Source organism: Aplidium turbinatum, chromosome 3 (assembly GCF_918807975.1).
Source record: "Aplidium turbinatum chromosome 3, kaAplTurb1.1, whole genome shotgun sequence".
In the NCBI taxonomy this organism is placed as follows: domain Eukaryota; kingdom Metazoa; phylum Chordata; class Ascidiacea; order Aplousobranchia; family Polyclinidae; genus Aplidium; species Aplidium turbinatum.
The window spans coordinates 3197701-3224868 of record NC_137474.1 but is presented as its reverse complement, the minus strand read 5'-3'; the positions used below and the strand labels follow the sequence as shown (position 1 = coordinate 3224868).

Below are 27168 nucleotides of genomic sequence, written 5' to 3'. Positions count from 1 at the left end.
ACCAGCAACTATTGCAATTACCCAGACAACAAATCAGCCATTCTTTTACATTGATTCAACGTCTGCAGACGTTAAATGTAAAAAACGAATGATTTGCATATGTTTTTGTGTTCACGCTTGATTGCTTTTGGAAATCCAAATATGACCTGCCAAATTAATTTTTTCGATTTTTTTCTTTCATTTTGAAGTTGGTTGAAACCTTCTGTTGTTTTTAGGAAAGCTACAGCAAGATGTAAAGAATGCTAAAGGACGAAGAAGGGACAGATGCAGACTCATCCAAAGTCTTTGCGAAGAATGTGGCCTTCAAATGCCAGGTTCACGATGCTATGTTTATGTAACAAAACTCTGAAATAAAGCCTATATCTTTTGATTTCTTACAAAGGGGTAGACCTGCAAATTGTGCTTTCTCACAAGAAAGAACGGCTTTTCTGTTTAAGACCAAATTTGAACGTTTAAGCCAGTGGTTCTCAAACTTTTTCAGCTTGTGGCACATTAGAAAAAATATAAAACGCACGCGGCACACTTGCAAAAGAAGGAAAGTTGCTTTAAAAAAAATTATTTTTACGTGTCAATGCGATGGATGTGCTTGTTTATACCAATATAAGCTTCGACTAAAACGAGGTTGCATTGTTGACAAACATATACCCGAATTTCATCGTCAATTTCAAGCAGTCTCTCTCGTTTACAGCTTGTAATTTCATTCAAAACAGAAAAGCCATGTTCACATAGCCATGAAGATGCAAATGGCAATATAATTTTGATTGGTCTTGCACGGGATCATGAAATAGAATTTGGAAGCAGACAGCCAAAACGCATCTAAGTTTTTTTGTGGAAACAGCGTTTAAAAAAATGGGTCGTTTCGTAAATCAATGAGCTGTTCTTCTTCTGCAGAAAGATTGCTTGATTCATTGCTTCCAAATGGTGGGAAGTAATGTTAGCAATAGCTAACATAGCAGCCCAATAGTGACGTGGCAATTACCCTGCTGTATCAGTAATGACATAATTGGTTTCATCGTCACATGTGCTTATTTATCAGCTATTGAAGGAGTTAAAGCGCTTTTAATTAAGTCGCATGCTTGTCTGAATGGCTTATTTTAAATATTTATACAGTTCTTTTTCAAAATTTCAAAAAGATTTGCGGCACACTTGAGAATCTGTTGCGGCACACTAGTGTGCCGCGGCACACAGTTTGAGAATCACTGGTTTAAACAGAAAAACTCTCATGGCCTTCGATTCGTTTGACAAGTCACAAGTGGTAGTGTTCCATTTCAAATTTTTAATTTCATTAGATGAAACTAACTTACCTGTTTTGTGGAGGGCAAGTACGAAATTATCTTTAGCTTACAATTATTTTGTGACAATATGTTACGGCTTTAATACCGCCGTTGTGCCGTTGTTGTGCAAGGGGAAAGTGATTAAATAAATTTAAACAACGTTTTTCTCAGATTCTCAGCTCATTTTCTACAATGCGCTTTGACAAAAACAAACATCGCCAGTTTATTATAAAAGTAACTTGTGTTTTTCATTTTGTTCTGTCACAATAAAGGTTTTGATGGCGATGACATTAATGACGACGAACTGGAAAAGTTTGAAAACATCTTCAAAAAGTACGGGGCGAACCAAGCAAAACAATTAAAGAATGAAAAAGTTTGTAATGAGATCATACCATGTCACTCACTATGTTTTATGTTATGAGTTATGTCTTGTTTCATATGTTTCTGTGTGCCAATGCATTGCTTTCATTGCGCAGTAGGTACGGCATGGTGCCAAGAGGAAGACGCCTGTACGGCTCGAGTTTTCAAACTTTTAAAAAGTTATTTTTCTTCATGTTGATCTTGTTTTCGGATCAACAAGGTTCATAATCTCGACCATGGCCACATTTATGTGGTTGCCACCTGATAAATGTGGTTGCCACCTGATAAATGTGGTTGCCACCTGATAAATGTGGTTGCCACCTGATAAATGTGGTTGCCACCTGATAAATGTGGTTGCCACCTGATAAATGTGGTTGCCACCTGATAAATGTGGTTGCCACCTGATAAATGTGGTTGCCACCTGATAAATGTGGTTGCCACCTGATAAATGTGGTTGCCACCTGATAAATGTGGTTGCCACCTGATAAATGTGGTTGCCACCTGATAAATGTGGTTGCCACCTGATAAATGTGGTTTCCACCTGATAAATGTGGTTGCCACCTGAGTTTTTAGGCTTTTTCTGCACCATTCTTAGCTTTGCGAGCTCCCCGGCGAATGGTGAACTTGTGTGCTTTTTCTTCTAAATTGGTTAAAATGCAAGAAAAATCAAAGCTTTGTGTTGATGTTTGAACCTTCGAAATATATTAGCTAAAAATTAACACAACCGATCTTTCACGATAGATATGATAAATAATTTGTTCAACTATTGCTGCAAGTAAAAAGCTTTTGTTTAAAAGTGTAACAAATGAAAGACGTTCATTGTAACAAATGAAAGACGTTCATTGTGTAACAAATGAAAGACGTTCATTGTAACAAATGAAAGACGCTCATTGTAACAAATGAAAGACGTTCATACATTTCATCAAAGACATTACAATCACACCATGTAAAACTATTTGGTAAATACAGGGACTTTCGTATTTGTGAACAGGTGGAATTAGACAATCACAGAAGAGAGGCGGAGAGTGTCTTTCAAAAGGCCTGGCAAGAGAAAACCGAGGTGGTGGAAGGATGCAAACATAAAAAAAACGCTTTGGTGGAACTCAAGGGAAAACAGGCAAAGGTAAATTTATTTCTGAATGTGTAGGGTGCAACATCTGGATACACGTTTTCAGAAGCCTGGTCCTTCACTCGTTTGTTGGATTTCTTCTTTCTCGAAGAGAGTTCAGATTAATCTAATCAAAGAGCTCAAAATACAGATACTAAACTCATATTCAGAAAGCGTTTCGAAAACTGAACTGTTTTTATTTTCAACGTTATTGAATGAAAGCAATCCCTGGTGCCTGTAATTTAGGTTGATTTAAAAAAAAAGCAATTAAACACTGAATAATTTAAGTATTGCCACTTGGACTTTTGGCAGAAATAGACGCCTTGCTTTTTGCAAATATTCGAGATTAGTAAATATATTGCGCTTCAGAAAGCATTTCCTGTATTGAGATGCTACATAATCATCTGCTATCACATACCGTAAATATTTCTTTAGAACCTCCGAGAATTAAAGCGTATCCAGTCCGCAGCGGATGGTGACGAGTTGGAGATGTTGCAAGAGCAAGAAGAAGCAACGGTGTGTGCATCATCTATCACATTATACAGTTGTGTTGTTTCGAATGTGTACGCTCATCAGATTCAAGTGCACTTTCTCAAGATTTGTACAGAAGTGGAGAAATTTTTGCTAAAAGATAAAGATGAAACTTTGAATCTAATTTCTATTCATTGTTTTATTGCTGCCAGCCTTGCAGTAAAGAAGTAGAACCACTTTTTTTGAAAATAAGTTACTTCATTTTCGAAAATTGTGTTTATTGCTGATTCCAGTCGACAATAACCTTGATACATTATTTACTATTTATATTGGTGTTGAATAAGCCAATTAATTACAATTTAATGTAATGGTAAAGCTTTTGTGTGGAGTTTACGTGTTTTTACACCATAATGTGTAACGCCACGTAAGTTGACACGAAAACCAACAAGGCTCTCTACATTGATTTAAGATCTCCAGACGTTGAATCAATGTAAAAAAGCATTGATTTGCTGGCTGGGTAATTTAACAATAACATCCAGGAAAGAGAACTTGGTCAAGTTGAGAAGAGGAACAATGTGGAAGCCTTAAAGCGTGACATGGAGGAAATGGACAACCAGAAATCAACTTTGCAATCTCAACATGAAATCTTGGAGAAGGAGATCTTTGAAGCTCAGAAATTTGCGCAGACAAGGTGAGTCATGGCTTACAAATGTCTTAAGCGCAACCATAGTTATCAACATACAAGCCATCAGCTTGCCACAATGCATTCGCTTTCAGGAACGGATCCAGTGAGTAGCCTTGAAGGGACAATTTCAACAAAACATAGTGATGTGCATGTCTAGGATTGTCTACATTAATCCGACCTTGAAAATACACCAATAAAGTTACTTTTATGTGTTTTAAGGGGGCAATTGCCCCTCCGGAATCCGCCACTGGTTGCTTTAGACCTGCAACAACTTTACGAACAGGCCTATGCAATTTTATTATAGGTTTAGACCCGGAAGGATTGCCGGTTACAATTTGAACAATACTAATTTTCTTTATGTCCTTTGTGTTTTAGAACACAGATCGAGATGTTGGAGAAAGATGTCGCCAAGAAAGATGACCAAGTCCGAAAACTAAAGTCGAAAAGTCGTGATGCTTTATCTCAAGTCGGTCTCTCACTGACTCCATTTCCTGGCAAAACCCAACTCGCCCAGTGGATCCAAGATAAAGAAAAGCATCTTTCGAGATCCCAAAAGAAATATGACGATAAAAAGTAAATATCTCAGATTTGGCATCTTCTCTCATTATCATTTTCATCATTTCTCTGGTTTTACGATTTGAAGTCAAGTACAAGCACAATACATTGAAAATAATTCTCATAACCGAAGAAGTTTATTTTTTTTCTATTAAATTCTGAAGACGACATGTTGTTGCTTCAACTGAACTCATCTGTTCCATATAATGTGACTTAGTTCAATGATTTTCAAGCCTTTTTTCTTGTCTTCACCTTGAAATCACCATGTTCGTACCCCTCCTAGAACGGCTGAAAAGTAATACTCACCTACAATTCAGAATGTTAGTTGAAATCTTGGTAAACAAGCATAGCTTATTAGGTTATTTCATGACTATGCTTAATTATTTAGCAACCACGCATTCCCTGGTAACAGGTCTCATACCTCTTAAAGGTGCGTGCAGCCCTGGTTTAAATTTTTTTGACTTACATCAAAACAGGTGTGAGACACTTTGGGCAGCAAGTTGATTGCGTTTTGTTCCAGAACCAACTTGAACAAGCTGAAATACCAACTGGACTCGACTATAATTGAAATGGAAGATAAGAAAAAGCGGCAAGAAGAGCTTGACGAAACGTTATTCGAAGTTTGTGGTTCACAAGATTTGGAGCAAGATTTGACGACTCTGGAAATTGATATCAAGAAGCTTCGCGGGAAGAAGGGTACATATTTCGACCATAATTTATGTTTGGGCCGTTTGTGGCCGTAATAAGCTTGAGATTGTTTTGCAACCTTTCTCCGTTCGTTGTGTTACCGGGACAGCGTTACTTCAATGACTTGCACTTGTTTATGTCCCGCAGACGTTCATGACAAAAAATTTCTTTTCTTTTTCATGCACACAAAAGTTCATTGTTAATGTCGTCGTCAGCAACTATCTGACGTCACAAAGAAACAGCAATGTTAAGCAATGATGGTTCAACGTTTTGGGATGTGAGCTAACGTAACAGACTTGAAGGACAGCTTAAACGGGAGCTTCACTCCACCAACCTAGGTGAACGGGCCTTCGTCAGTACTTTAAAACCTTTACAAATATGCCAAGCTGCCAGGATTAAGTGCTAGTCGAGGGTTCTCGCCCGAAGATAATGTTTTCCATAATCAATCTTGCGGTAAGTGAACACATCTGCGTATATGTGCATTGTGCAGGCTTGACTGATGGCATACAGCACATGTACCGTAAATTCATTGCTGACTTGAAACCTGAAGACACATCTGACAAGAAAGAAGTTCCATGCCCACTGTGTCAACGTCTTTTTGACGAAACAGCGGTAAGTTTACTAGAGAACAATTGACGTGATTACGCGGCGGTCTATTCTATTTGTTGTCGCAAGATTTGTGGTTCACAAGATTTTGCGCGGAAACAATCGGCCACCCCCACTAGTGGGGAACAAACCGACGATGGATTATGATGATGATGAAGATGCTACGGGAATATCTTGATCATCTTTATGCACCATCATCTATATCATCAGCAAGCGGCACCAGTTCGACACCACTCAAGAGCATGCGGTTGTATCTTTGGCAGGACACTGCAAGGCATGCCTGAAGGTGGACACGAATATTGGCTTCCTTGCCTTCCCTTTTACTTAATCTAAGCCTTCAACCACCGAGCTTTAGCCTGGATACGACACTGTATATTTTTGTATTTTCTTCGATTTTCTGCAACAAATTTATTGTAGCACCATCCTGATGTTCATATGGATGTCGATTCGAAACCCACCCAAAGCACATTCTGTTCATGGCATAGATATTAGATAGACATGCTTGAAGATGTTCATTAAAATTTATATCTTGCCTTCATGTTTGATTAATCTAAATTTTCAAGTATTGGCATACACCTGGACACAAGCTCATCTATGACATCACAATGACGTTTCTTGCAGGAAGTTGATGAACTTATCGCCACGCTCGAAGAGAAACTGTCGGTTGCCCCAAAGAAGCTTGAGAACCAAACTAAAGAGCTGGCCAAGAAAGAGGCTAGATTGAAACTTCTGCAAGACAACAAGCCTGTCAAGTAAGAGAGTCCATCGTCACGACTATTTCCCTCTACCAAGACCTTTTATTCGCTGGATAGTAATAGCATCACCGTAACTAAAAATTAATAGCTTGCACAGCTGATATCGAAATGTGCTAAAAGTTATTTTTTACATAGCTTATATCCAAAATTGAAGGGAACTCTTGTTTACATATGAAATTTGTAAACGATTTACTAAAAACCTTTTTCTTTGCTTTTTCACTTGATTCCCAACTTTTCCATAGGTTGGAATTTGATCGCTTGTCTCAGACGGACATTCCCGAACTTCAGAACAAGGTTTCCAAGTTGTCTTCTGAAATGGAGCAAGTCCGCGAAGAAACGAAAGAGTTAGACGACGAGAGCGCTCAGTTGCGTGATGAGGACAACCTGGCCAAGAGCTGCCTTGGTGATGTGGCTCAAATCGATGCGCTCTTGGTAAGCGACCTTGTAGTTTCGAGATTCCATTCTTAATCGTAGTAAAATAGGTTTACTTAATCGTCACTTCAACGTGACCGTATGTTGTACAAGATCAACTGTCTCTTAATCATTTTACTTATCATTTGGTTAAGGCCAACAGCTCCGGCAAACGCTCGTTGTGAATTACTAAATAATTAAATATTCATCCGCCTTGCAATACGTTTTCATGCAGAAAAATCTGTCATTTTCTCATTGATTCGATGTTTGCAGGTATTGAATCAATGTGAACGTGAAGGATTTTGTCAAACGGTTTGCTTCTAACCGTTGGCCAGCACCGATTGATTATTATTTGAGATGGATCTGTGCGGGAAGTTTAATAGAGAATCTTTCAATTTTCGTTCTAAAGCTGTCTCGAGCAAGTGTCGTCAGTTTTTGCTTGCTTTTACAATTGTGATTTAACTGTTGTAATTGAGACTTGTTTGTGACGTCTTTATATTGAATTATGCGACAACAGAACGAGATTTCCAACCTGAAAAGCGACATCCGCAACTTGGAGAAGTTGCTTCCAGCTGTGACGTCAAACAAATCAGCCGACGACCTCAACAAAGAAAAACAAAATATATCTCTAAAGTTGAAAAAAGGTAATCGTTAAAAAGTTCATCAGCCACGAAAAGTTGTGGTTTTTACGTAGTTGCAACATGGCTAGACGTTGAAACGATGCAAAATAGCAGTTTTTGCTGATTGTGATACAACGGTTGCAATTTTCAAAGCAATTGACCTTTGTCAGCCTATTTGAAGCTAACTCTGGAAGGTTGAATCATTCTACAATGTAGTACAGTCATCTCCCGGTTAAGTACGCACCCGTTTAAGTTCGCATCCCAGATAAGTACGCAAAATTCTTTACAAGTTCTGGGTTCAACTTTTTCAACAATTTATTTATTTTAAGCAGCAAGCACATTAACTGGATGTCAGGAAAAGTTAAATGTCAACTTAACAATAGTTCACTGCTTCAACATGTCGTGCAAAGTCATCTGATGCATATTTTGCATTCTTTTTTGCTTGGCTTCCAACGTCACCTGTCTCAGTTTTCGCTGAAAGCATTCAAAAGTGCTTTTGAGATTATCGTAAGCACCTCCTGCTTGATCTTGTAAGGCAGGACACAGCAACTGATCCTCAACTTCAAGCACTTTGTTGTAAAGTTGTTCAAAGCCATGAAAAACGATGCTGTTTTCGACAGGTGCACAATCGTTGCTTGGGCCAGCCTCATCGTCAGTGTCACCAGTTTTCAATGATTCTAATTCAAACAGTTGAACTTTCTACAAAGTCCAGGCAGGAATAGGGTTCAGTACCGTTTTCAGGGTTGAGAAAAACCCGGGTTTTTTTAAAAAAGCCCAACCCGCCCGGGTTTTTTTAAAAAAACCCGTTTTTTTTTGGGTTTTATTGGGTTTTTTTAAAAAAGATGCAAAAAAAGGTAGATTCATGCTTATTTCACCTCAAAACTACTTTTTACGAGTGAAGTGCCTTTCACTCACAGTACATGCTTGCATAACTCAATAAAATAATGCACTAGGGCTGTTGTTGCTTGAATGTTGTATCATCCATTAGTTTCAAGATCAAGTTGGATGTTGCATCATCCACTGATTTCTATACCAAGTTGATGCTACTGTGGTAGAAATCACATTATTGCATCATTTGTTTAGATTTGAAGGCAAGGAGCATTTATGCCATCATGTTTAAATATTTTTTATCATTTATATATATATTATATAATAAATCAAATGTAGTTATTACTATCTGAAGCCTTTACAAATTGTTTCACCTAACGGATCATCAGAAGGTCTTATTCAAATAGAATCTATTTGAATAAGATTCTATTTGAATAAGACCTATTTGAATAAGACCTTCTGATGATCCGTTAGGTGAAACAATTTGTAAAGGCTTCAGATAGTAATAACTACATTTGATTTAATTCGCTCTGCTTTGCCTTTTTGCTTGGCATTGAGCACTTTTTGTAGTATTAATAGTTTTCATTGTTTTTATATTATATAATAAATATAGTAATGGATGAGCAATTGAGCGATTGCGTGGCCAATTAGGCAAATGCTCTGAAACAGCCATGCGTTAGAATCTAGAATCTGTAATTGGTAAATAGCCTCCTAAATTGCATTTCACATCATATATACAGACTACAGTAGAGTAGTACTTTCACCAATTTAACTATAAGGCCTTCTTGCATAAATGAGTTTTAGTGTAGTGTACACAAACTGACATTACTTGATTTTTGTGTACTGTGCAATATCCACTGCGTTTTCAGTTTATTCTGGGAAATTACTTCACAATCACATCCTTAAGTCCTAATTTAAAGTTTGTTGTAAGTGCCTTGTAGTGTTTTTGTAAATTTTTTTAATTTTCCAATAAAAACTGGACAAATATGATGCTCTGGGTTTTTTTATGGGTTTTTTTGGGTTTTTTTCAGTGGGTTTTATTAAAAAATTAATTAAAAAAACCCACCCGGGTTTTTTTGGGTCGGGTAAAATACCAACAACCCTGTCACTTTCAGTCTGCATCGTTTCCAACACCTCATTCACGTCACCCAAAATCGCCTGTGAATACTCTTCACTATTCTCGTCATCAACATGCATAAATCCTTCTAGCTCGTCTTTGTCAATCGAAATATCCATAGACTTAAAACAGCGCAAAATTTCAGACATGTCAGACATAAAGTTAGCTTCCTCATCAACGCCACCACCCAACGGAGTTATTAGTTGAGCCTTGTTAAACGAGTTTCTTACCGACGCATCCGATATTAAATCCCATGCTTGCTTTACATAGTGAGCAGCATCCAGCAAATGAGCAGGGTTCCCATAACCAACACCTGCTGCCCCTCTGGGTAATCTTTTAGCTTGCTCTTTTTTGTGGGCCTTCAAGTTCTCGTCAAGCTCGTAAAAGTCCAGAACCTCCCTGAGATATAAATATTTGTACCTCTTCTTCAGTGCCGCGATGATTCCCATGTCACATGGCTGTTTCCAACTAGTACAGTTGGGTGGGAAGAATTCCACTTTGACGTTATTCCGTTCAAAGGCTGGAAAATGGCCCGGAGCGTTATCCATCAACAAGAGAACCGGGCGTCCTGTTCTCTTTTTTACTTCAGGATAAAACACTTCGTTGAACCATTTCCAACATGTGTCAACGCCCATCCATGCTTTACGCTGACTAAGATATTTGACAGGCCATCCCCGATTCTTTATAGGCTACAGGCCGGAGATTTAGGTTTCCCAATCAATGTGCATGGAACTTTGTGTGTTCCTGTGGCATTTGCACAAACAACAAGAGACACACGGTCTTTAGCTTTCTTCTTCCCTCGGATGCTGCTGAGATCTTCAAATGGCATAAGCAAGGTATATCTAGGTAGCAGACGAAAAAACAACCCTGTTTTATCCATTGTCACGATTTCTTTCTATCTCTTACCAGGAAAAAGACTTGGAAAGATTCAATGACGTAGTTTAATGGGTCAAACCGAAAAGCAGTCAATTAAATTCACGGATAGTTCTACTGGTGAAATGATATATAAAAACGCTTGAAGGACTCCAACGAATGGTTCACCACTTCCAACAATTAATCAAAGTAATAGTAAACAGAAATAGATTCCAATGCTTGCGACTATTGATCGAGTTTAACGTGATCCACTCATAGCTTCTCATACGATTCTAATTTCAATCAGAAATTATATTAGCATCAACTTTGCTTTACAGTACTCGTATTCGATATTTCCACTCTCGATCAACAATAATCTTTGCGTCTATTAACAACTGCTACTACTACAATAATGAACTCTCATCACCAACTCATCATAATACAACTCCCATCATAATCTCATAATCTCAGAATAAACATTACACAAACTACACCACTATTTATAGTTGGCTGTTCAGTCCAATAACTTCGAGAAGGTTACATCATAAAGAACCATCGTTCGGTCACGTAGCATTTAAATGTAAACAACCGAAGTCTATAGAAGGTCACGTAGGGAAAATGATTCCAGAAAACACGTTACATAATACAGATTTCGTCATCAGAGGTTACTTCAGGTCATAACCGACAATAACACAACGCACCAGAATTCCATAATGAAAACAACACGCTTGTTGAAGATACAAAGCAAGCCATCGCGAAGCATTGCACCTTGATTGTGACATCCATGTTATACACATTTTCAGGATCATACCTTGCAATTATAGCATGTAAATCATTCAATGCAGCCAAAAGCTTTAGGTCTTCCTTGTCCACTTCAGCTCCTTCACCATGAAGAAGAACTTTCTGCAATCCTCGACGTGCTCTGAATCGGCTAAGCCACTGCCACGACGCTTTAAAATCATCTTCTGATATCAATAATTGTTGAGCGATTTGTTTTGCTTTTGCAATGACCAGTGAGGGGGTGAACGGGAAGACTTGCACGGCGCATGCTATCAATCCAAAGATATAGAATATCTTCCAGCTCAGAAAACCGACCAACGGATGCTCGAAACTTTTTTGTCTTTGTCTCCTCAGACATCAAAGCAGAACGCTTTCGAATAACTTCCCGGTTTTTCAGAATCTTTCGGATAGCAGCTTCACTCACGCCATACTCTCTTGCGAGACTTCTTTTACTCGGAGCGGACGGCACACACAACTTGGCGATGACTTTCAATCTTTGGGATTCACTTAAACGCTTACCTTTACCTGACATCATGCGAACGAGAAAATTGTACCCAACAAATTACTTGTGCTGTACTGTAACTAACTAACACTGTAACTAACACAACGCATCGTCAATGACGCAATAAATGCAACATTTGTGTATTGGGTACACGCATTCACACACGCGTTGGCCACGCATGCAGGGTGCATGGCTGCATGCATACCTTCACTAGATGGCTGCATAACTGCTAAGTACGCACCTACCACATAAGTTCGCATTAACTACTCAGGATCAAGTTGCGTACTTAACCGGGAGATAACTGTAATAGTGGATATAAAGATGTGACATTGCTCTAGCAAGGAGCTGATGTTTTATTATGTTTATTGTTTTTAATGGTAGTGTCGTTAACTAGTTATATATCCACTACTTGCGTAAAATAAAATTACGAATTAGTCATTTAACAGGAAATTATATTTCTGATGTTTTGTTAAAAAACTTCTGTATTGTAAACAGCTTGCCGATTTTTATTGTGTTTCAGTGAACAAATCCATTGATGAAGTTCGCAAAGAAATTGATTCAAAAACCAACCAAATGTATCGTTTAAAGGAAAAGCTCAACACTATTCGAGTAAGTTTGAATTTTGAAATGACTTGATTTAATAATTTACTGTAGATCGTTGTTTTAAGGGTGAATTAAGGGAGCAAGTCTTGTAGGCGCTGACAGTTAGGCGCTGGTCTAATAGGCGCGCACACTGTGGCGTCTGGATATTTAGGTGCGGAGCACTGTGGCGCCCGGTCATTTAGCTGCTATTCCTAGTAAAGTCTGTAGATTGTATTAGCTTGGCAGCTTGCCAGAAAATTATATCATGGCTTCAGTGAGTGAAGCTGCTAAAACCGGCAATGCTTTTCACACAAAATGTTACATTGAACAGAAAAATATATTGTTGTTTTATTAGTTGATTTATTATTGTTTTATTTGTTGTTAGTCCAAGTTTGCTTTGGTGAAAGCTTTATCAATAAATTATTGAAGCTTCCGAACATTATTGAGTTCATTTTTAGTTAACTCTTTCGCGACCACGGACGTATACACACGCCTTGGGATTTTTGCCATGATGACCAAGGAAGTATCCCTACGTCCAAGGTTAAAAGGTAGCCTATTTCAAGCAAAAAAATAATGTAAATGATGGCAGATCCATAGTCTTTGCCTGTCCTTTTTTGGCTAATTAAAAAAAAATATTTTAGCGGTGCAGTTATCAGATGAGGACTTCTTAAAGATGGGGACACAGTGGATTTTTTTTCTTTCACTCATGGGAATTGGCAGTCAAAACTGGCTAGGCAACCCCTTACTTTGGAATTTCTCGATCAAAAAGACTGTAGGCTAAATTACGTAAACTTTTTGCTTAAAATTTTCCAAATTTCTCCATAATCATTCTGCTGTACCTCCTAAAGCATTGCGCGCAGAAACGAAGTAAATTTTTTCTTATGTGCAGAATTGTTTTGGCATTCGATTAAACTACATATATTTTCATATTATTGTATCATGCTTGGGTAGTAAAAATTATAATGGAGTACACTTTTCTGTCAATTTTTAATTTTTTAAAAAATTAGAAAAAATACCTTTTGGAAAGTTGCTAGTTGTACATAGAATGTTTTAAATTTTATTGCAAAGCTTTGCATCTTCGGATAGCTGAAGATGTATGCTTTCATTTGATGTCAAGATTGTGCGTCTACGTCGATCACATGACATGTTTTTACCGCGTAAATACAACAGATTTGTGTGAAAAATGTCTGGTAATTTAGATTAAATATAAATTACTTCTGTTCGGGATGGATTGGCCATGTGACGAGAACGCGTAAGACGCTCTACTACTGTTCACATGAATACATTTCTACAGGGCATATAGGCTACACCTTGGCTACAAGTTGCAAGCATAATGGTGAGACTTCGCTCGTTAAACCTAGTCCGGGTTTTGACGGAAAACTAAATTACTCTTCACTCAAGCCTACCGCCCGCTTGAGTACAGCCTACGGTACATTTTTTACTGATGTTTAGTTATTATTTGACCTAACTAAAAGTGAACTCAATCTCATACATTTTCGGAAACTTGAATAATTTATTGATAAAGCTTTCGCCGGCGCAAACCTGCACTAACAACAAATAAATGCTGAACACGCGCATTAAAAAAACAACATATTTTTCTGCTCAATATAACATTTTATGTGAAAATCATTGCCGGTTTAAGCAGCTTCACTAACGGAAGCCATAACATATTTTTCTGTTCAATATAACATTTTGTGTGAAAAGCATTTCCGGTTCAAGCAGCTTCACCCATATATTTTTCTGTGTAATAAAACATTTTGTGTGAAAAAGCCTTGCCAGTTTAGGCAACTTCACTCACTGAAGCCATGACCAACAACGCACACGCATTAACAAAACAATATATTTTCCTGTTCAATATAATATTTTGTGTGAAAAGCATTGCCCTACGCCCCTACCTGCCAAGCTGATACAATCTACAGACTTTAGTAGGAATAGCACCTAAATGAACGGGCGCCACAGTGCTCCGCACCTAAATATCCAGACGCCACAGTGTGCGCGCCTATTAGACCAGCGCCTAACTGTCAGCGCCTAAAAGACATGGACCCTGAATTAATTAGGGTGAATTAATTTCGTTGTTTTAATTTTGAATGTATTTCGTATTGTTGCTGGTATACAGTTTACAGAAATGTTTATGTGAGGATACTTATGTGCCTGATCTGATACGAATGTTGGCGAATGACGATCAAGGTCTTCTAAAATGTCATTTAACATCTGCATAAACTCATTGGTCGGGACTGTTGTGTTTGTGGCTCATTGATTCAGGGTGTTTAAATATGTTAATCTTTGTCGACCTCTGCATTTTTTTCTTTCTATCATGTCTATTCGTGCTGCTTTTTTTCAGATCTCCATGTCTGTAAAAGTTATATACATGCGGAATGTTGCTTATCTTTTTCAACATTTTTTTTCGAGTACCGCCGTGTGCTGTCAGGGAGGATTTTCTCTTAAAATCGTTTTGTCTTTTAGGAGAAAAAAATTAAACTGGCGAACGACCTTCAAAAGCGCGAGCAGCTCCAAGAAGCGCAAAAGCAACTGGATGCCGACGTCACAAAGATTAAGTCTGAAATCGAAAAGCTCGAGTCCACATTGGCGCCGAGAGAGAAGTAGCTATTTGACTACTTTGTCTGCTATTGTGATACATGTTGCAAGGTTTGGTCGTAGCTTATTAATTATATTAACTGCTTGATTAATTCCTCTTGGCGTTGTGACGTCAGGTTCTTCTTTATCAGGTTGATCAGCTATGATCTTTTTTATAAACTCCCTCCATTTTTTCTTCTAATGGTAGTAAAATGGTAGTGCTAAAATGGAGGGACTTAGCACTAATGGTAGTGCTAAGTCCCTCCATTTTATTGTGTCTTTTGTTACAAAACGAGTAGGAATTAAACAAGCGGTCAAGGATGAAGAACACTTGATGGTTGCTATTCAGTTTAGCTTATTGTTATTTCTGACCATTGCAGCAAAAACAATAGGCCTACTCACCCTTTCCTGGTAAATTCAACAAAACGGTAAAAACAACATATAGGCCTACAAGTAACAGTTCTGGTAATATACACTGAGGATGGTCACTATGGGCGTGTGGACCTAGTCGGTGCTTTGGCCAGCTCTCAGCCCACGGTTGAGGTAAACGACGTAGAAATCAAGTAGTAGTATTATACGTAAGCCCTGCAAAGAATTAGACCTTTTTACTTCAAACCCACGACACTATCAGTTCCACAGTCTTGCAGCCCACCCAGACAACAAAATTCGTCATTTTTACTTTGATTCAACGTTTGTAGACGTTTGATTAATGTAAAAGTGGCAGAATTTGCTGTCTGGGAAAGCATCTGCAGAACTGTTTTGAATTTTGTTCCTAGAAAAGTGAAAGAACTGACCAAACGAAAAGACGAGGCTGCCAAGATATGTGACGCCAAAGCAAATGAGGTCATGAAGCAAAAACAAGATTTTGAGTCGAAGCGAACTAAAGTTGAATCATTTAACTGTGAAATTCAACGCTTCGATGAATCCGGAAAAACGGAGAAACTTGAGGTATTTGAATTAATGTTTAACATTTTTTGTATTTCGAAAGCGAGTATTTCGTTTTTATAAATAGACAATTGCAATCTTTAATTTTTTTCGCTGAAACAGAAATAAATAAATAGAAGTTTAATCAAACAACAAAGATAATCCTCCATGTCTTACCTCTATGATGTCCGTGGCAAGACAGAAATGCGACGGTATTATAATTCAAAAAGCGGTTTATTCGTGTTTAAATACAGTTGTTTGTCTGCTGAAATAACGTCATCTAAGAATTTCATGATTTTTTCTATGATGGGTTTCAGGATCTCTCCCTTGGCAATATGTGTTTTGACTTCCAGATAAGAGTATTGTTGGTAGTACTTGGTAACGTTGGTAAATTGTCGATAACTTTCAGCTGACCTTTAGTTTCCCATTATAAACCACTTGCACCTCAGCGGACAACAAAGAACATCGTCCAAACGGAAAGTCGCATCGAAGCTTTGAATCTAAGCTTGCAACAGCTCCGAGACGAGATTGCAAAAATACAAAACGACATCGCTACATGCATGGTAGGTGGACTATGCTGTATTTTCCAGACAGCAAATTCCGCCACTTTTACATTAAGCAAACGTCTACAAACGTTGAATCAATGTAAAATGACGAATTTTGCTTGAAACCCTTGATTGTCGTATCCAGGTTTACACCCGGTGGTTGAAGATTTAAATTAAGTGGACGGGAAGGCAAGGAAGCCAATCTTCGTGTCCACCTTCAGGCATGTCTAAGTGTCCTGCCACAGACACAGCCGCATGCTCTTGAACGGTGTCGAACCGGCGCCCTTTCGATTGCCGTTCCAGTGTTCTCACCACTCGGCTATGCAGCTCGGCCACTGTTACAGTGCTAAGATGTTAATGTTTTGTTTCCAATAATACAAACAAATCAACTTATTGTGCCCCAATGTGGCAAGCTACGGTACAGTCTAGTTGCAGATAGAAATACAAGCAGCTGAAAGCAGGCAAAGACTCTATCTACTGTATGTATTATGTAGTCATCAAGTTAGCTGCTCTCACTTTGGCTTGCTTTTAATTGCCATGCTAAGACACGTACGTGTGCTCTCATGCGGCGTCGAACTAACGTTCATGCCATGTCTTGGAAAAGCTGTCACTGCAAATGAAAACCATAAACAGATGACTGACAATAACTTAATAGGATTGAATGGCATTATTCAAAACAAATACAATACACTAACGGTCTAACAACATAATATATCCAAACGATTTCGGCAAGAACTCGTGGCGCTCCACTGGAAGTACCTAACATTTCTAAACAAATAACTACAAATAATGGTAATAAGTGTCTAAACAAGTAACTGTATTGTGCTTAGCTCAGTGCGTATTACAGTTACTTGTTCAGACACTTATCATTACCATTATTTATAGTTATTTGTTTAAATATGTTAGGTATTTCCTAGTGAGGGCAAACAGTTCTTGCCGAAGTCGTTTGAATTTATTATGTTGTTAGTGTGTAGGATTGTATGTACAATTGTACATCATAAAAATGCGAAACGAAAACTGTCAAAACCGAACCTCGACCGGAACGCTCAGCACAAGTATGTTAGTGTATTGTATTTGTTTTGAATAATGCCATTCAATCCTATTAAGTTATTGTCAGCCATCTGTTTATTGTATTATAAAAATGCTTCTCTCCGAAAGCTACACTATTCCATCTGAAAACCAAAAAGTTTAAAATTATGCTGATTCATCACTTTAAATTTTGCTGAATCACTTCCTTTTCCCAGGATCGTCAGCGAGACTTAGAAGACAATGTTGCTCTTCGAGAGCGCGCTCTTGAAATTGAGAAGGTTGGAAAGGAAATAGCGGAAAAGCGGAAAGAACTGGGAGGAATGGACTCAGATAAAATAAACAGGTCAGTCACTTATAGGAACAACATGTTTCAGTGTGTGAGCTGCTAACTGTCATAGGTGAAAAAGTGCCCCAACTTCGTGTATAGTTTGAACTCTGACCAATGGACACGCATCGACTGCTACAATTTGCTTAGCGTCGTTCGTAAGTCAATCAATTGTTTCTATAATGTCGCCTTCAGCAACATCCCTTGGTGTAAATCAAATCTGTGCCTGGTGTTATAATTACAAGACTTAGAAAAGCATCCACAATACTATAAGCTGCAAGAGATGATTTACAATGTCACGATTACATTGTTAGGACATCACGCGTACGTACAATGCAAACATTAATGCCATGTCGAACTATCCTCATACCAAATCAGCGAGATATGTTTAGGTAACGGAGCTGGGAATCGAACCTTAAGCCTCTTGATTCTTCCACTTTTTATCATCTGTCGTTTGCCACGACCCAGACAACAATATCCGTCGTTTTTTCATAGAATCCATGTAAGAACGACGGATTTTGGGTCTGGGAAGGTTCTATGTAGAATCACGCTGACTTTAAAACGCAACCTCCCATTGTCGTTGCATTGTGCGTCACAAGCAACAAACTCGCCAACCGCGTCAACGAGTGAACGTTTTACTTCCCAGGGAGAGCATGAGACTCGGCCAGGAGCGTGACCGCCTGACCAAGGAGCGGGTCCGTGCAGCAGAGAGAGAGATTCACTTGAAGGAGGAAGTAAGAAAGTACAAAGTTCAGTTGAAGTCGGACGACTACAAGTAATGTGGATTTCCATTACGATAATGTTTGCTTATATCATTAAGGTTTAAGTTTATTTTTTGTTTCCTTGCACTTTTGTGCCCTTATGCTTGTCAAAAAGTAAAGCAATGAAAAAAAATGACTGGATGTTAAATTTCCCGAAAGAATTTCTATTTTTCTAAGTTTGTGATAAAACTTTCGTTGTTGGTTTTATCAGCCTGCGCTGTGCTTTAGAGTGTAGCTTTTGTAATGGGAATCATTATCTATAAAAATAATACAATTTGCTATTTTGCTGTATAGAAATGTATGTATTGTGCTTTGAAGCATAGACAGTAGGACAGGCATGGTCTACTTCCTTCATTCAAGTATCTTTAAAGAGGTACTGAATCTTATTCTTGCTTGGCACTCAGCAATGGAATGGATTCGGTCAGTTGCGCCTCTATACGGCTGCATTGACACTGTCTGCTTTGTAAAGCGCTGAGGAGCAACGTAGTCTGCGATGGATACAGCGCTATATAAAAACTAACATTATTATTATTAGTAAAAACAGAGAGAGACTGTTCACCAGGCATTTTATAATAAAAGTAATTTGCGTTCTTCTGGTGACTATTTACTAGGTTACCTCCTGATGTTAAAGATGATAACTAGCTTTTGTATTTCCGACGTTTCGTCAGTCAGCACGACTGACTTTATCAAGGTGGCTAAAACAGGTTAACACAACCTGTTCAGCAGGCAGTACATAAACCAGAAAGCACAACATGCTCTCAACCAGAAAGATGGTCAGAATTTTCCCTCTGTGTACAAAAAATTACTTTAACTTTAACTTCACCTTTTCCATTCTCAGTGCGTCTTCTCTATCATTGTTATTGCCAATTCCCTTGGTTTCTGTCTTGTCTGATGACTTTTCAATGTTTCTTGACGGTGGCCCAATAGATAGATAAATTTACGCTGTTGGAAAGCAGCCTACTGGTTTTAGGCATTCACTGCATTCAGTTTAACCTCTAGGTGTCTTGTTGCGTGTTTTAATTCTGATTCTTGCTGCTTACTTTATTCATTTTATCAGTACGTTTTTGTGTTGTGCCATCGTTGCTGAACAGGTTGTGTTAACCTGTTTTAGCCACCTTGATAAAGTCAGTCGTGCTGACTGACGAAACGTCGGAAATACAAAAGCTAGTTATCATCTTTAACATCAGGAGGTAACCTAGTAAATAGTCACCAGAAGAACGCAAATTACTTTTATTATTATTATTATTATACAACTTTTATTACCTGCTTTGCGTTGTCATTTTTCAGCAAAATCAATTTATTCATTTTATGGCAAAGTTAAGCTACAGCTGGTAAATGTAACTTTATAGTATTTTTAACATCGCATCTACGTTTGTTGACGAATGAGCAAAGGCTGGTTTGTAATCACTTCCTGATCCATGTTATGTCAGGCACGCTGATGAAAGGCTCAAGAATTCTTTAGTGAACTCCACCACTCTTGGCCTCTCTATAGACGACCTCGGGAAATATTACAAAGCCTTGGATAGGGCGGTGATGCAATTTCATAAAATGAAAATGAACGAGATAAATAAGATTATCAAGGACTTGTGGCAAGAAACATACAAAGGGAAAGGTACCACGAAACGATCACACAGTTTGTATGGTTTTGTGTACTTGCTTATTTCATCTACAGTACAATATTTTCTCTTTTTAACAAAAAACTTGTTTGAATTTGGGCCATAGAATCGTATTCACTGTATCATCAGATCTTAAATAATGACGATTTATAAGCTGCACCGGTTAATTCAGACTCGTTGATGTGACCCAGTCTGGATTTGAACTTAGGTCTTCCAATCTTGTTTCTCAGTTATATTTAGGCTGACGTCCGGTGATTGAAAAATTATGCTAAGTAGAGAGGAAGGCAAGGAAGCCAATCTTCGTGTCTACCTTCAAACATGCCTTTAAGTGTCATGTCAAAAACACAGCCGCATGCTTTTGAGCGGTGTCGAACCGGCGCCCTATTGAAGCAGAGCTCTACCAACATAGCATACCCTGCGGATACGTAGAGAAGATTTTAAACGATTCCTTCCACCTAGACATTGACTACATCGAGATCTCCAGTAGCGAAGACACTGGTAGTGCCGCCTCCCGACGTGTCTTCAACTACCGTGTGGTGATGCACGCCAATGGGATCGGCATGGACATGAGGGGAAGATGCAGTGCTGGGCAAAAGGCAAGTTATTGTTGGTTATCTCTCTTGGAGGTGGTTGGTTAACACAAACAAGTGAAGTCGGTTGCAGTTCTTCAACGCTGACATGTTCAGCCGATTTAACGAATTTCACAAGTGTATATACAAACGACCTGTTTTAACCAAAACAGGTCGTTTGTATTTAAACTTGTGAAATAAACAACGATCATGCTGCTTAAAATGAAACTCAGTCTATTATAGGATTTGACGAAAGTTTATGCTTTTAAGTGTCACAAGCTATTTAAAGAGCAATAACATCTAATAAACGCGTGTTTCATGCCAGCAATGTACTTCTGGTTTGCTCTTGTAAATATTCAGGATTTCTATTTGTTACTATTGCTGAGATGCAACTTTGAAATAAAACACCACCCAAGCTGAACACTAGGGTGTTTCATTTTTTCACCATTTTTGAAATTCAAAATGCCTGGGGTCCCATCTGGTGGTATTTGGGAAAAAAAGTTTACACCCCAATTTTTTTTCAATTATGACGTCATATTGAGGTGGTCCACAAGGTTTGAAATTTTTGGGCCTCAAAATCTCGAAATTTGGCCGTATCTCCGGAACCACTTATCATAGATCGACAAAATTAGTATCAAAATGCGCAGAAGGGTCGGTTTCCTATACCTGATGTAGAGAATATTAAGGTCTATCTGCTTCAGAAAAAAAGTTATTTCAAAAAATCTGATTTTCGGTGTATTTTCTCCTGATGAACAGAGATCAGGTCATCAAGATAAAAAGTTTTTCTGTATTTTTCCACTCTTGAAAGCTGTTATTGCGTAATAATAGTTGGTGTTAAGGTTTCAGTACTGGACTTGTCTAGTCTTGCTATCTGGTTAAGCAAAGCCCCATCTTGCATTGCTCCGGGACTCTTCTTGGCGCCGTCCACAAAAGAAATGACATGGAAAAGATATATTTCGTTTATGTGGAACATGCATTAAAGGGTATGAATATCATGACCAACTTCATCATTAAAATAATTGACCAGTCGAGTATTGACTCCGGACTTTTTTCCTGTATTGAGAGCAGTCGTATCAGCCATGACTGAATAGTGAATATACTTGGGGTAGGTGAACTTTGCAAGCCTCCTGGATGATGTTGTCAAAAGTCAGTGCTGCAGTGACTGACACACTTTTGGGAAAATTTTTAACAGCAAGCACACTTTCGTGCTTCATGCCATTATCATCAACAAGTTGACCTAAGAAAACGTATCGATCTATTTTATCGACAACGTGCCCATCATAACATAACTGCATGGTAGAAGCTGAGTTGAGAAGGTTCTCACTTTCCATCAGAGATTTTTCTCCTGTTTTTTGTCGTTGGCGGTATGCTGTCGAAGGTGATGCAGCTATTTGATCGTTTCCAAAAACCGACCTCATAAGATCTGACTGTTGGCGTACCGAAGTCATCCTGCGATCAGCAAGTAAACAACTTCTATCATTTATTGAAAAAGAATGTACTTTCTTGTAGCCTACACTTTTTCCCCAACAGCTGATTTCAGAGGCTCGTATTCCCTATCATCTTCCCAATTTATATCCCCATCAGAGTCGCTTTCGCTACTGTGTAGACATCTAACTGCTTCATTTCTTTTTCTCTGTTTCGAACATAGTAGTGCCGATGCTTTGGCAGATTGTATGCCAGAAGTGCTCGGTTGTTCAACTTCACTGCTCGTTTCCCACCTCCTTTTATGATTTTCCCGTTCCAAAGCCTTTTCTACATGGTTGACATCTACGCCACCGATAAACATTTTTCGATCTTTTCGCTGATCTTTCAAGAAAGCTATTTCTTTCTCCTGGACTCGGTTTTCGAGTTCACAGCTGCAAGAGAGTTTCTTTTGAAAAACAACCTGATTTTCGGAGATCGAACACTTCACTTACATGCACATATATCGAACAAGTTCTGCAACCATTCTTGATTAACCTCATTACCTCTGCGTTTCATTTCTTTCTTTCTTGCTGTATTGTAGCCTACTTCTCTATCTTTTAACTTGGCTTCAATTCTCTGTTTGCTAAGCACTGGAAGACCAGCTTTGTTCTATATGCCAGCTACATCTTTCAGCAGTTCATCTCTCAAATCTTTGAAATGGGGTATTTTCTTCAAAAACTTTGGGATTAGTTTCGGCTACCGTACTTTCTTCCTCAAGTAAAAAATAGTGATGACTATATCTGAATTAAGGGGAAGCACATTTTTCTCCGATTCTTTGAAGTTTTGCATCGACTTACTAATACTTGACCTTAATACCATAATGACACTTAATCAAAATCTAAAGCAGGTGAACAGCATACCTCTTCCTCAACGGTCACATTATAATATCCTCGACGAGGGGTAGCCGTAGCCATCATCATTATAATAGTAATACCTTCAATAATTAGTTAATTACACTTTCGTCTCTTGCAAAACAAACAAGGACTATTATTATGCAATAGCAGCTTCCAAGAGTGGAAAAATACAGAAAAACTTATTATCTTGATCACCTGATCTCTGTTCATCAGGAGAAAATACACCGAAAATCAGATTTTTTGAAATAACTTTTTTTCTGAAGCAGAGGGACCTTAATATTCTCTACATCAGGTATAGGAAACCGACCCTTCTGCGCATTTTGATACTAATTTTGTCGATCTATGACAAGTGGTTCCGGAGATACGGCCAAATTTCGAAATTTTGAGGCCCAAAAATTTCAAACCTTGTGGACCACCTCAATATGACGTCATAATTGAAAAAAAATTGGGGTGTAAACTTTTTTCCCCAAATACCACCAGATGGGACCCCAGGCATTTTGAATTTCAAAAATGGTGAAAAAATGAAACACCCTACTGAACACCCCTGATTAACCCAACACTCGGCATTGAATGTGCTGTGCAACAAGTGTTGGCACGTCAACGTTCTAACCTAGAGGGTACAAAAAGTTTAGACGGCGAGCTAGCATTTTTTTTTAAATTTAACACGCTGATCTAATGGACTCAAAAACTGTAAGTTTGTTCTAATTGTCTGCGCCATGATATAGTTGATAGCGAGAAATATTGATAGGATTGTTTAGAGTGCCGGATAAGTCGATAAACTGACCGACACCAGTTTTCCCATCTCTGCGCGTGCACAACATATTTCCTCGTTTCAGGTACTGGCTTCACTGGTGATTCGCTTGGCATTAGCTGAAGCTTTCTGTATCAATTGCGGCATCTTAGCCTTGGACGAACCCACGACCAACTTGGATCGAGACAACATTGAAAGTCTTGCCAAGGCATTAGTCAGGTGGGTAGTTTGTCATCAAAGTTTTTAAGAACTCTTCAAATTGAATGGTGTTGAATATGACGTAAGCAGCGCACCATAATGGTACTTGCTCAGATTTGGATCTGTCTAGGTTTTATTACCTTGTAATGTAAGGATTTTGGACTAAGAATAAATTTCTCCTATTAGAGTGATTACTCCCATCAAGCGAATAGTTTTCATGGGAATGGATAGACATAATATAAGAAATGCACAACTTTTGACGTAAAAAATAGATGGTGGACTGGAATAGCCTTTAAAAATTGGGCCGAGAGTCTTGTGATAGCTTTGTGAACATATATACTATGCAGTTAAAAATCAACCGTGTTAAAGAAATCTTTCATACACTGTATGCATTCGAAACTGTTATTCTCCACTAGCGGGTGATTGGCCCTACTAGCTCCACCAGAGCTTCGTTTGCCTACTGGAAACACGTTCCACCGTTTCCACTTCTGCACCGCGTTGGTGCGAGGTTGGTTTTTGCAAAGCAAATGCTGCAGTAGTGGCAAATTTACACAACATATGGAACAGTACCTTGTTATCAACTTTAAAACTGAAGCTATATCAAACACTTGTTCTTCCCGTTTTCACTTACAGTATGTTTGTGAAACATGGAAGCCAACATTACAACTTCAAAATACCATCAACACATCCCACACACAATCATTAAGAAGAATTTTCAAAACTTCATGGACTGACCATATTCACAATGACTTGTTATATGGTGCTGTATGAGAAACTCCCCTGCTTCAACAAGTCAGCAAACGTCAACTTCTCTGGTTGGGACGTAGAATACGACATCCAGTAAACTCAGTTTATAATAAAACTCTCCTTTAATAAAAACTGATCAAGGCAAACAAAATCAAGGAGAACCAGCAGAAACTTTCATGCGAAAGTTTCGATTTCTTACAAAGCACAGCCCGGAAGAACTGCGACAGTTGGCTTAAAATCGCCAGTTGTGGAGACTTTAATAGATGCTATTTTGCACCCAACTGGTGTAAAATAAGTTATTATTATTTTACGTTTGCTATTGTTCAACAAATCAGAAGACTCTCTTCAATACTGTACTAAATATTTGTCTGCTCCTCAAGCTTCAGTAATTCTTCATCTTCATCATTACTAAATGTCTTACTCCTCTTCAGCATCATCGACTCCCGATCCCAGCAACGCAACTTCCAACTCGTGGTGATTACTCACGATGAAGACTTCGTTGATCTTCTTGCGAGATCCAATTACGTGGATCACTTCTTCCGGATCACGAAAGACGAACGAGCCAGATCTCGCATCCATCGATGTCCCGTTCAAGATCTGGAGCCATAAAACAGTGTTGCCCAATATCTTTACGAATATATCACTCAGTGTCTTGAGAACAGTGTTGCCGAATATCCTTTCAACACAACGCTCAAGACTGGATGAAAACTTCTGAGTTAAAACTTTATTGATGTTGCTGCCTGTTGCTTTCTTGTATGAAGCAAACTTGGCAAAGAACATTTCTAATTTTCTATACTTTTGCTTGATGTTTTGCAAAATCATGAAACTTCCACGAGGCAAGTTGACGTTATTAAGACGTTGACTGCAGTTGTCAAGTTCTTTTGCGAACGAATGTATCAACATGAGAACTATATCAATAAAATTTAGAATACGTCTGTTAAAAGTTAGACGTTAAAAATCAAGTTGAAACGTTGAATATTCATTGCTGTCAATTTTAAATTTTATTTTTTTTGGAGTCAGGATGGTATCAGTGAGTATTCCTATAAAAGTATAAGCTCTCACCACTGCGTGGCATAAACACCCGCCTATTACCGTAACTGCTGATTGGATGACACAGACATGAACGTTGTGTCAAAGAGGACTTTGACTACTCCTGTTTTTTGGGTTAAAGCAATTTTATAACGTTTAATTGGATTGTATTGGTGCTTCTGAGACATGGTTGGTTGGTTTTGAATCTTTATCCTCGCACTGACAAAGCGTTGATGGGTCATTATTCCTGGTAGTTTCGCATACTTGTAGAGGTTTTTGACGCAGGGTCGGTTACCGAGATTGACAGAGTGGAGTTTTCCGATTGTTGAAATCTTGCCGTGGAATTATTCCAGTCACTATTTGCCGCTGAATGGAGAGCAGTCCTGAAATGCGTTGCTCAAGCGCACACCCCGAGAGTCGAACCAGCGCCGCGTGATCTGAATGACTTCTGTTGTGGTTCTGTGCTTCATGTGTTCAAACAGTGGTTTGACTTTGCCATGAGGTTTAAAAGATGTGCTAATTCTTGTTTGGGAGCATTTTCACATCATCCACTCTCATTTAATGGGCTGGATAGGTGACATCATAGAGAAATGCAGCAAACGGTTCCTGCCTTGTGTGTTTGTTCAATGCATTTCGATGTGTGCTTGCCATTGAGATTTGTCTCCACGAGCATTGTGCAGTTGCTAAGTAAAAATGTAAATGACTAATAATCGTACTTGGTCCTTTGAGCATGGACGTCCGCAAGCAACCTCTGAGGAGCTGTAGAAATATCATACGATGTTCTTTGGACGGAGTTTACCTCACTGTCACATTTGATGTTATATGAGGAATGACGTTATTCCAGAGAATGACGTCATATGACTTTTGAACAACCTCAAGTGTCAATTAGTCTTCTGTAGCACGAAGCTGAAGGAAAGTTGAGCACCCACCAGTGCAATGAACTCAGTGTGTTTAGCTGCCAGTCATATCGCTGTGGCACCAACGCTAACTCGGAGACTGTCAATCATATAATGCGTATCGGTAATTTTGTCCATGTTGCTATGTGTTATAGTGTAGCCTGCTGTAAACTGTACAGTGATTTGTACGTTGACCAGTTGACCACTGTTATCTGTTAAAATAATTTTATTTCATGTCGTGTTTCATACTTCTTTTATGATGCAACAAAGCCCGCTTTTGACCAACGCTGTGGTACGCGAAAGCTAATAGCGTTTGGAATGGACCATTACGAACCAGGATTTGATAGGGACATTACATTACGGGACGTGCGGTTCCGCTTTTCCGGCAACATTAGAAGGGTCAATTTTTTTCGCTTCGCTACTAGCTTGCTTTCAACAGAAAACCTTAAATTACTTTAAAACTAATTGCATTCTTACATAACTCAAAAAAGGTACAATATCTTTTACATCAGAAAAAAAGAAACGTAACCCTTCTGGTGTGGCGGATAAGCAGAAACAGATGTAATTTCGCGTATTCATGATCTAAAATCCCTGTTTTGTAGGAAGAAGTCCGATACCACACCTAGTTGGACCAATGACATAAATATAGCAATAATGCTGTTGTTTCATTCTCCATATTAAGCAATACCTTAC

General features: G+C 38.5%; 1 protein-coding gene across 1 annotated transcript in view; it reads left to right on the top strand.

Annotated features, from left to right (window-relative positions):
* Nucleotides 1-27159, top strand: part of LOC145766147 (DNA repair protein RAD50.L-like) — a 36768-nt gene extending 9609 nt beyond the window's left edge. The window contains exons 8-28 of the mRNA XM_082577804.1: nucleotides 216-314; nucleotides 1547-1647; nucleotides 2626-2757; nucleotides 3178-3258; nucleotides 3753-3904; nucleotides 4274-4471; nucleotides 4974-5149; nucleotides 5631-5752; nucleotides 6368-6498; nucleotides 6744-6933; nucleotides 7430-7556; nucleotides 12132-12220; nucleotides 14657-14793; nucleotides 15544-15715; nucleotides 16141-16254; nucleotides 17481-17608; nucleotides 18237-18365; nucleotides 19782-19963; nucleotides 20427-20563; nucleotides 23691-23824; nucleotides 24982-27159. Coding sequence (XP_082433930.1) covers nucleotides 216-314; nucleotides 1547-1647; nucleotides 2626-2757; nucleotides 3178-3258; nucleotides 3753-3904; nucleotides 4274-4471; nucleotides 4974-5149; nucleotides 5631-5752; nucleotides 6368-6498; nucleotides 6744-6933; nucleotides 7430-7556; nucleotides 12132-12220; nucleotides 14657-14793; nucleotides 15544-15715; nucleotides 16141-16254; nucleotides 17481-17608; nucleotides 18237-18365; nucleotides 19782-19963; nucleotides 20427-20563; nucleotides 23691-23824; nucleotides 24982-25159 — 2909 coding nt within the window. The 3' untranslated portion in view covers nucleotides 25160-27159. The remainder of the gene's footprint in view (nucleotides 1-215; nucleotides 315-1546; nucleotides 1648-2625; nucleotides 2758-3177; nucleotides 3259-3752; nucleotides 3905-4273; nucleotides 4472-4973; nucleotides 5150-5630; nucleotides 5753-6367; nucleotides 6499-6743; nucleotides 6934-7429; nucleotides 7557-12131; nucleotides 12221-14656; nucleotides 14794-15543; nucleotides 15716-16140; nucleotides 16255-17480; nucleotides 17609-18236; nucleotides 18366-19781; nucleotides 19964-20426; nucleotides 20564-23690; nucleotides 23825-24981) is intronic.
* Nucleotides 27160-27168: the final 9 nt, after the last annotated feature.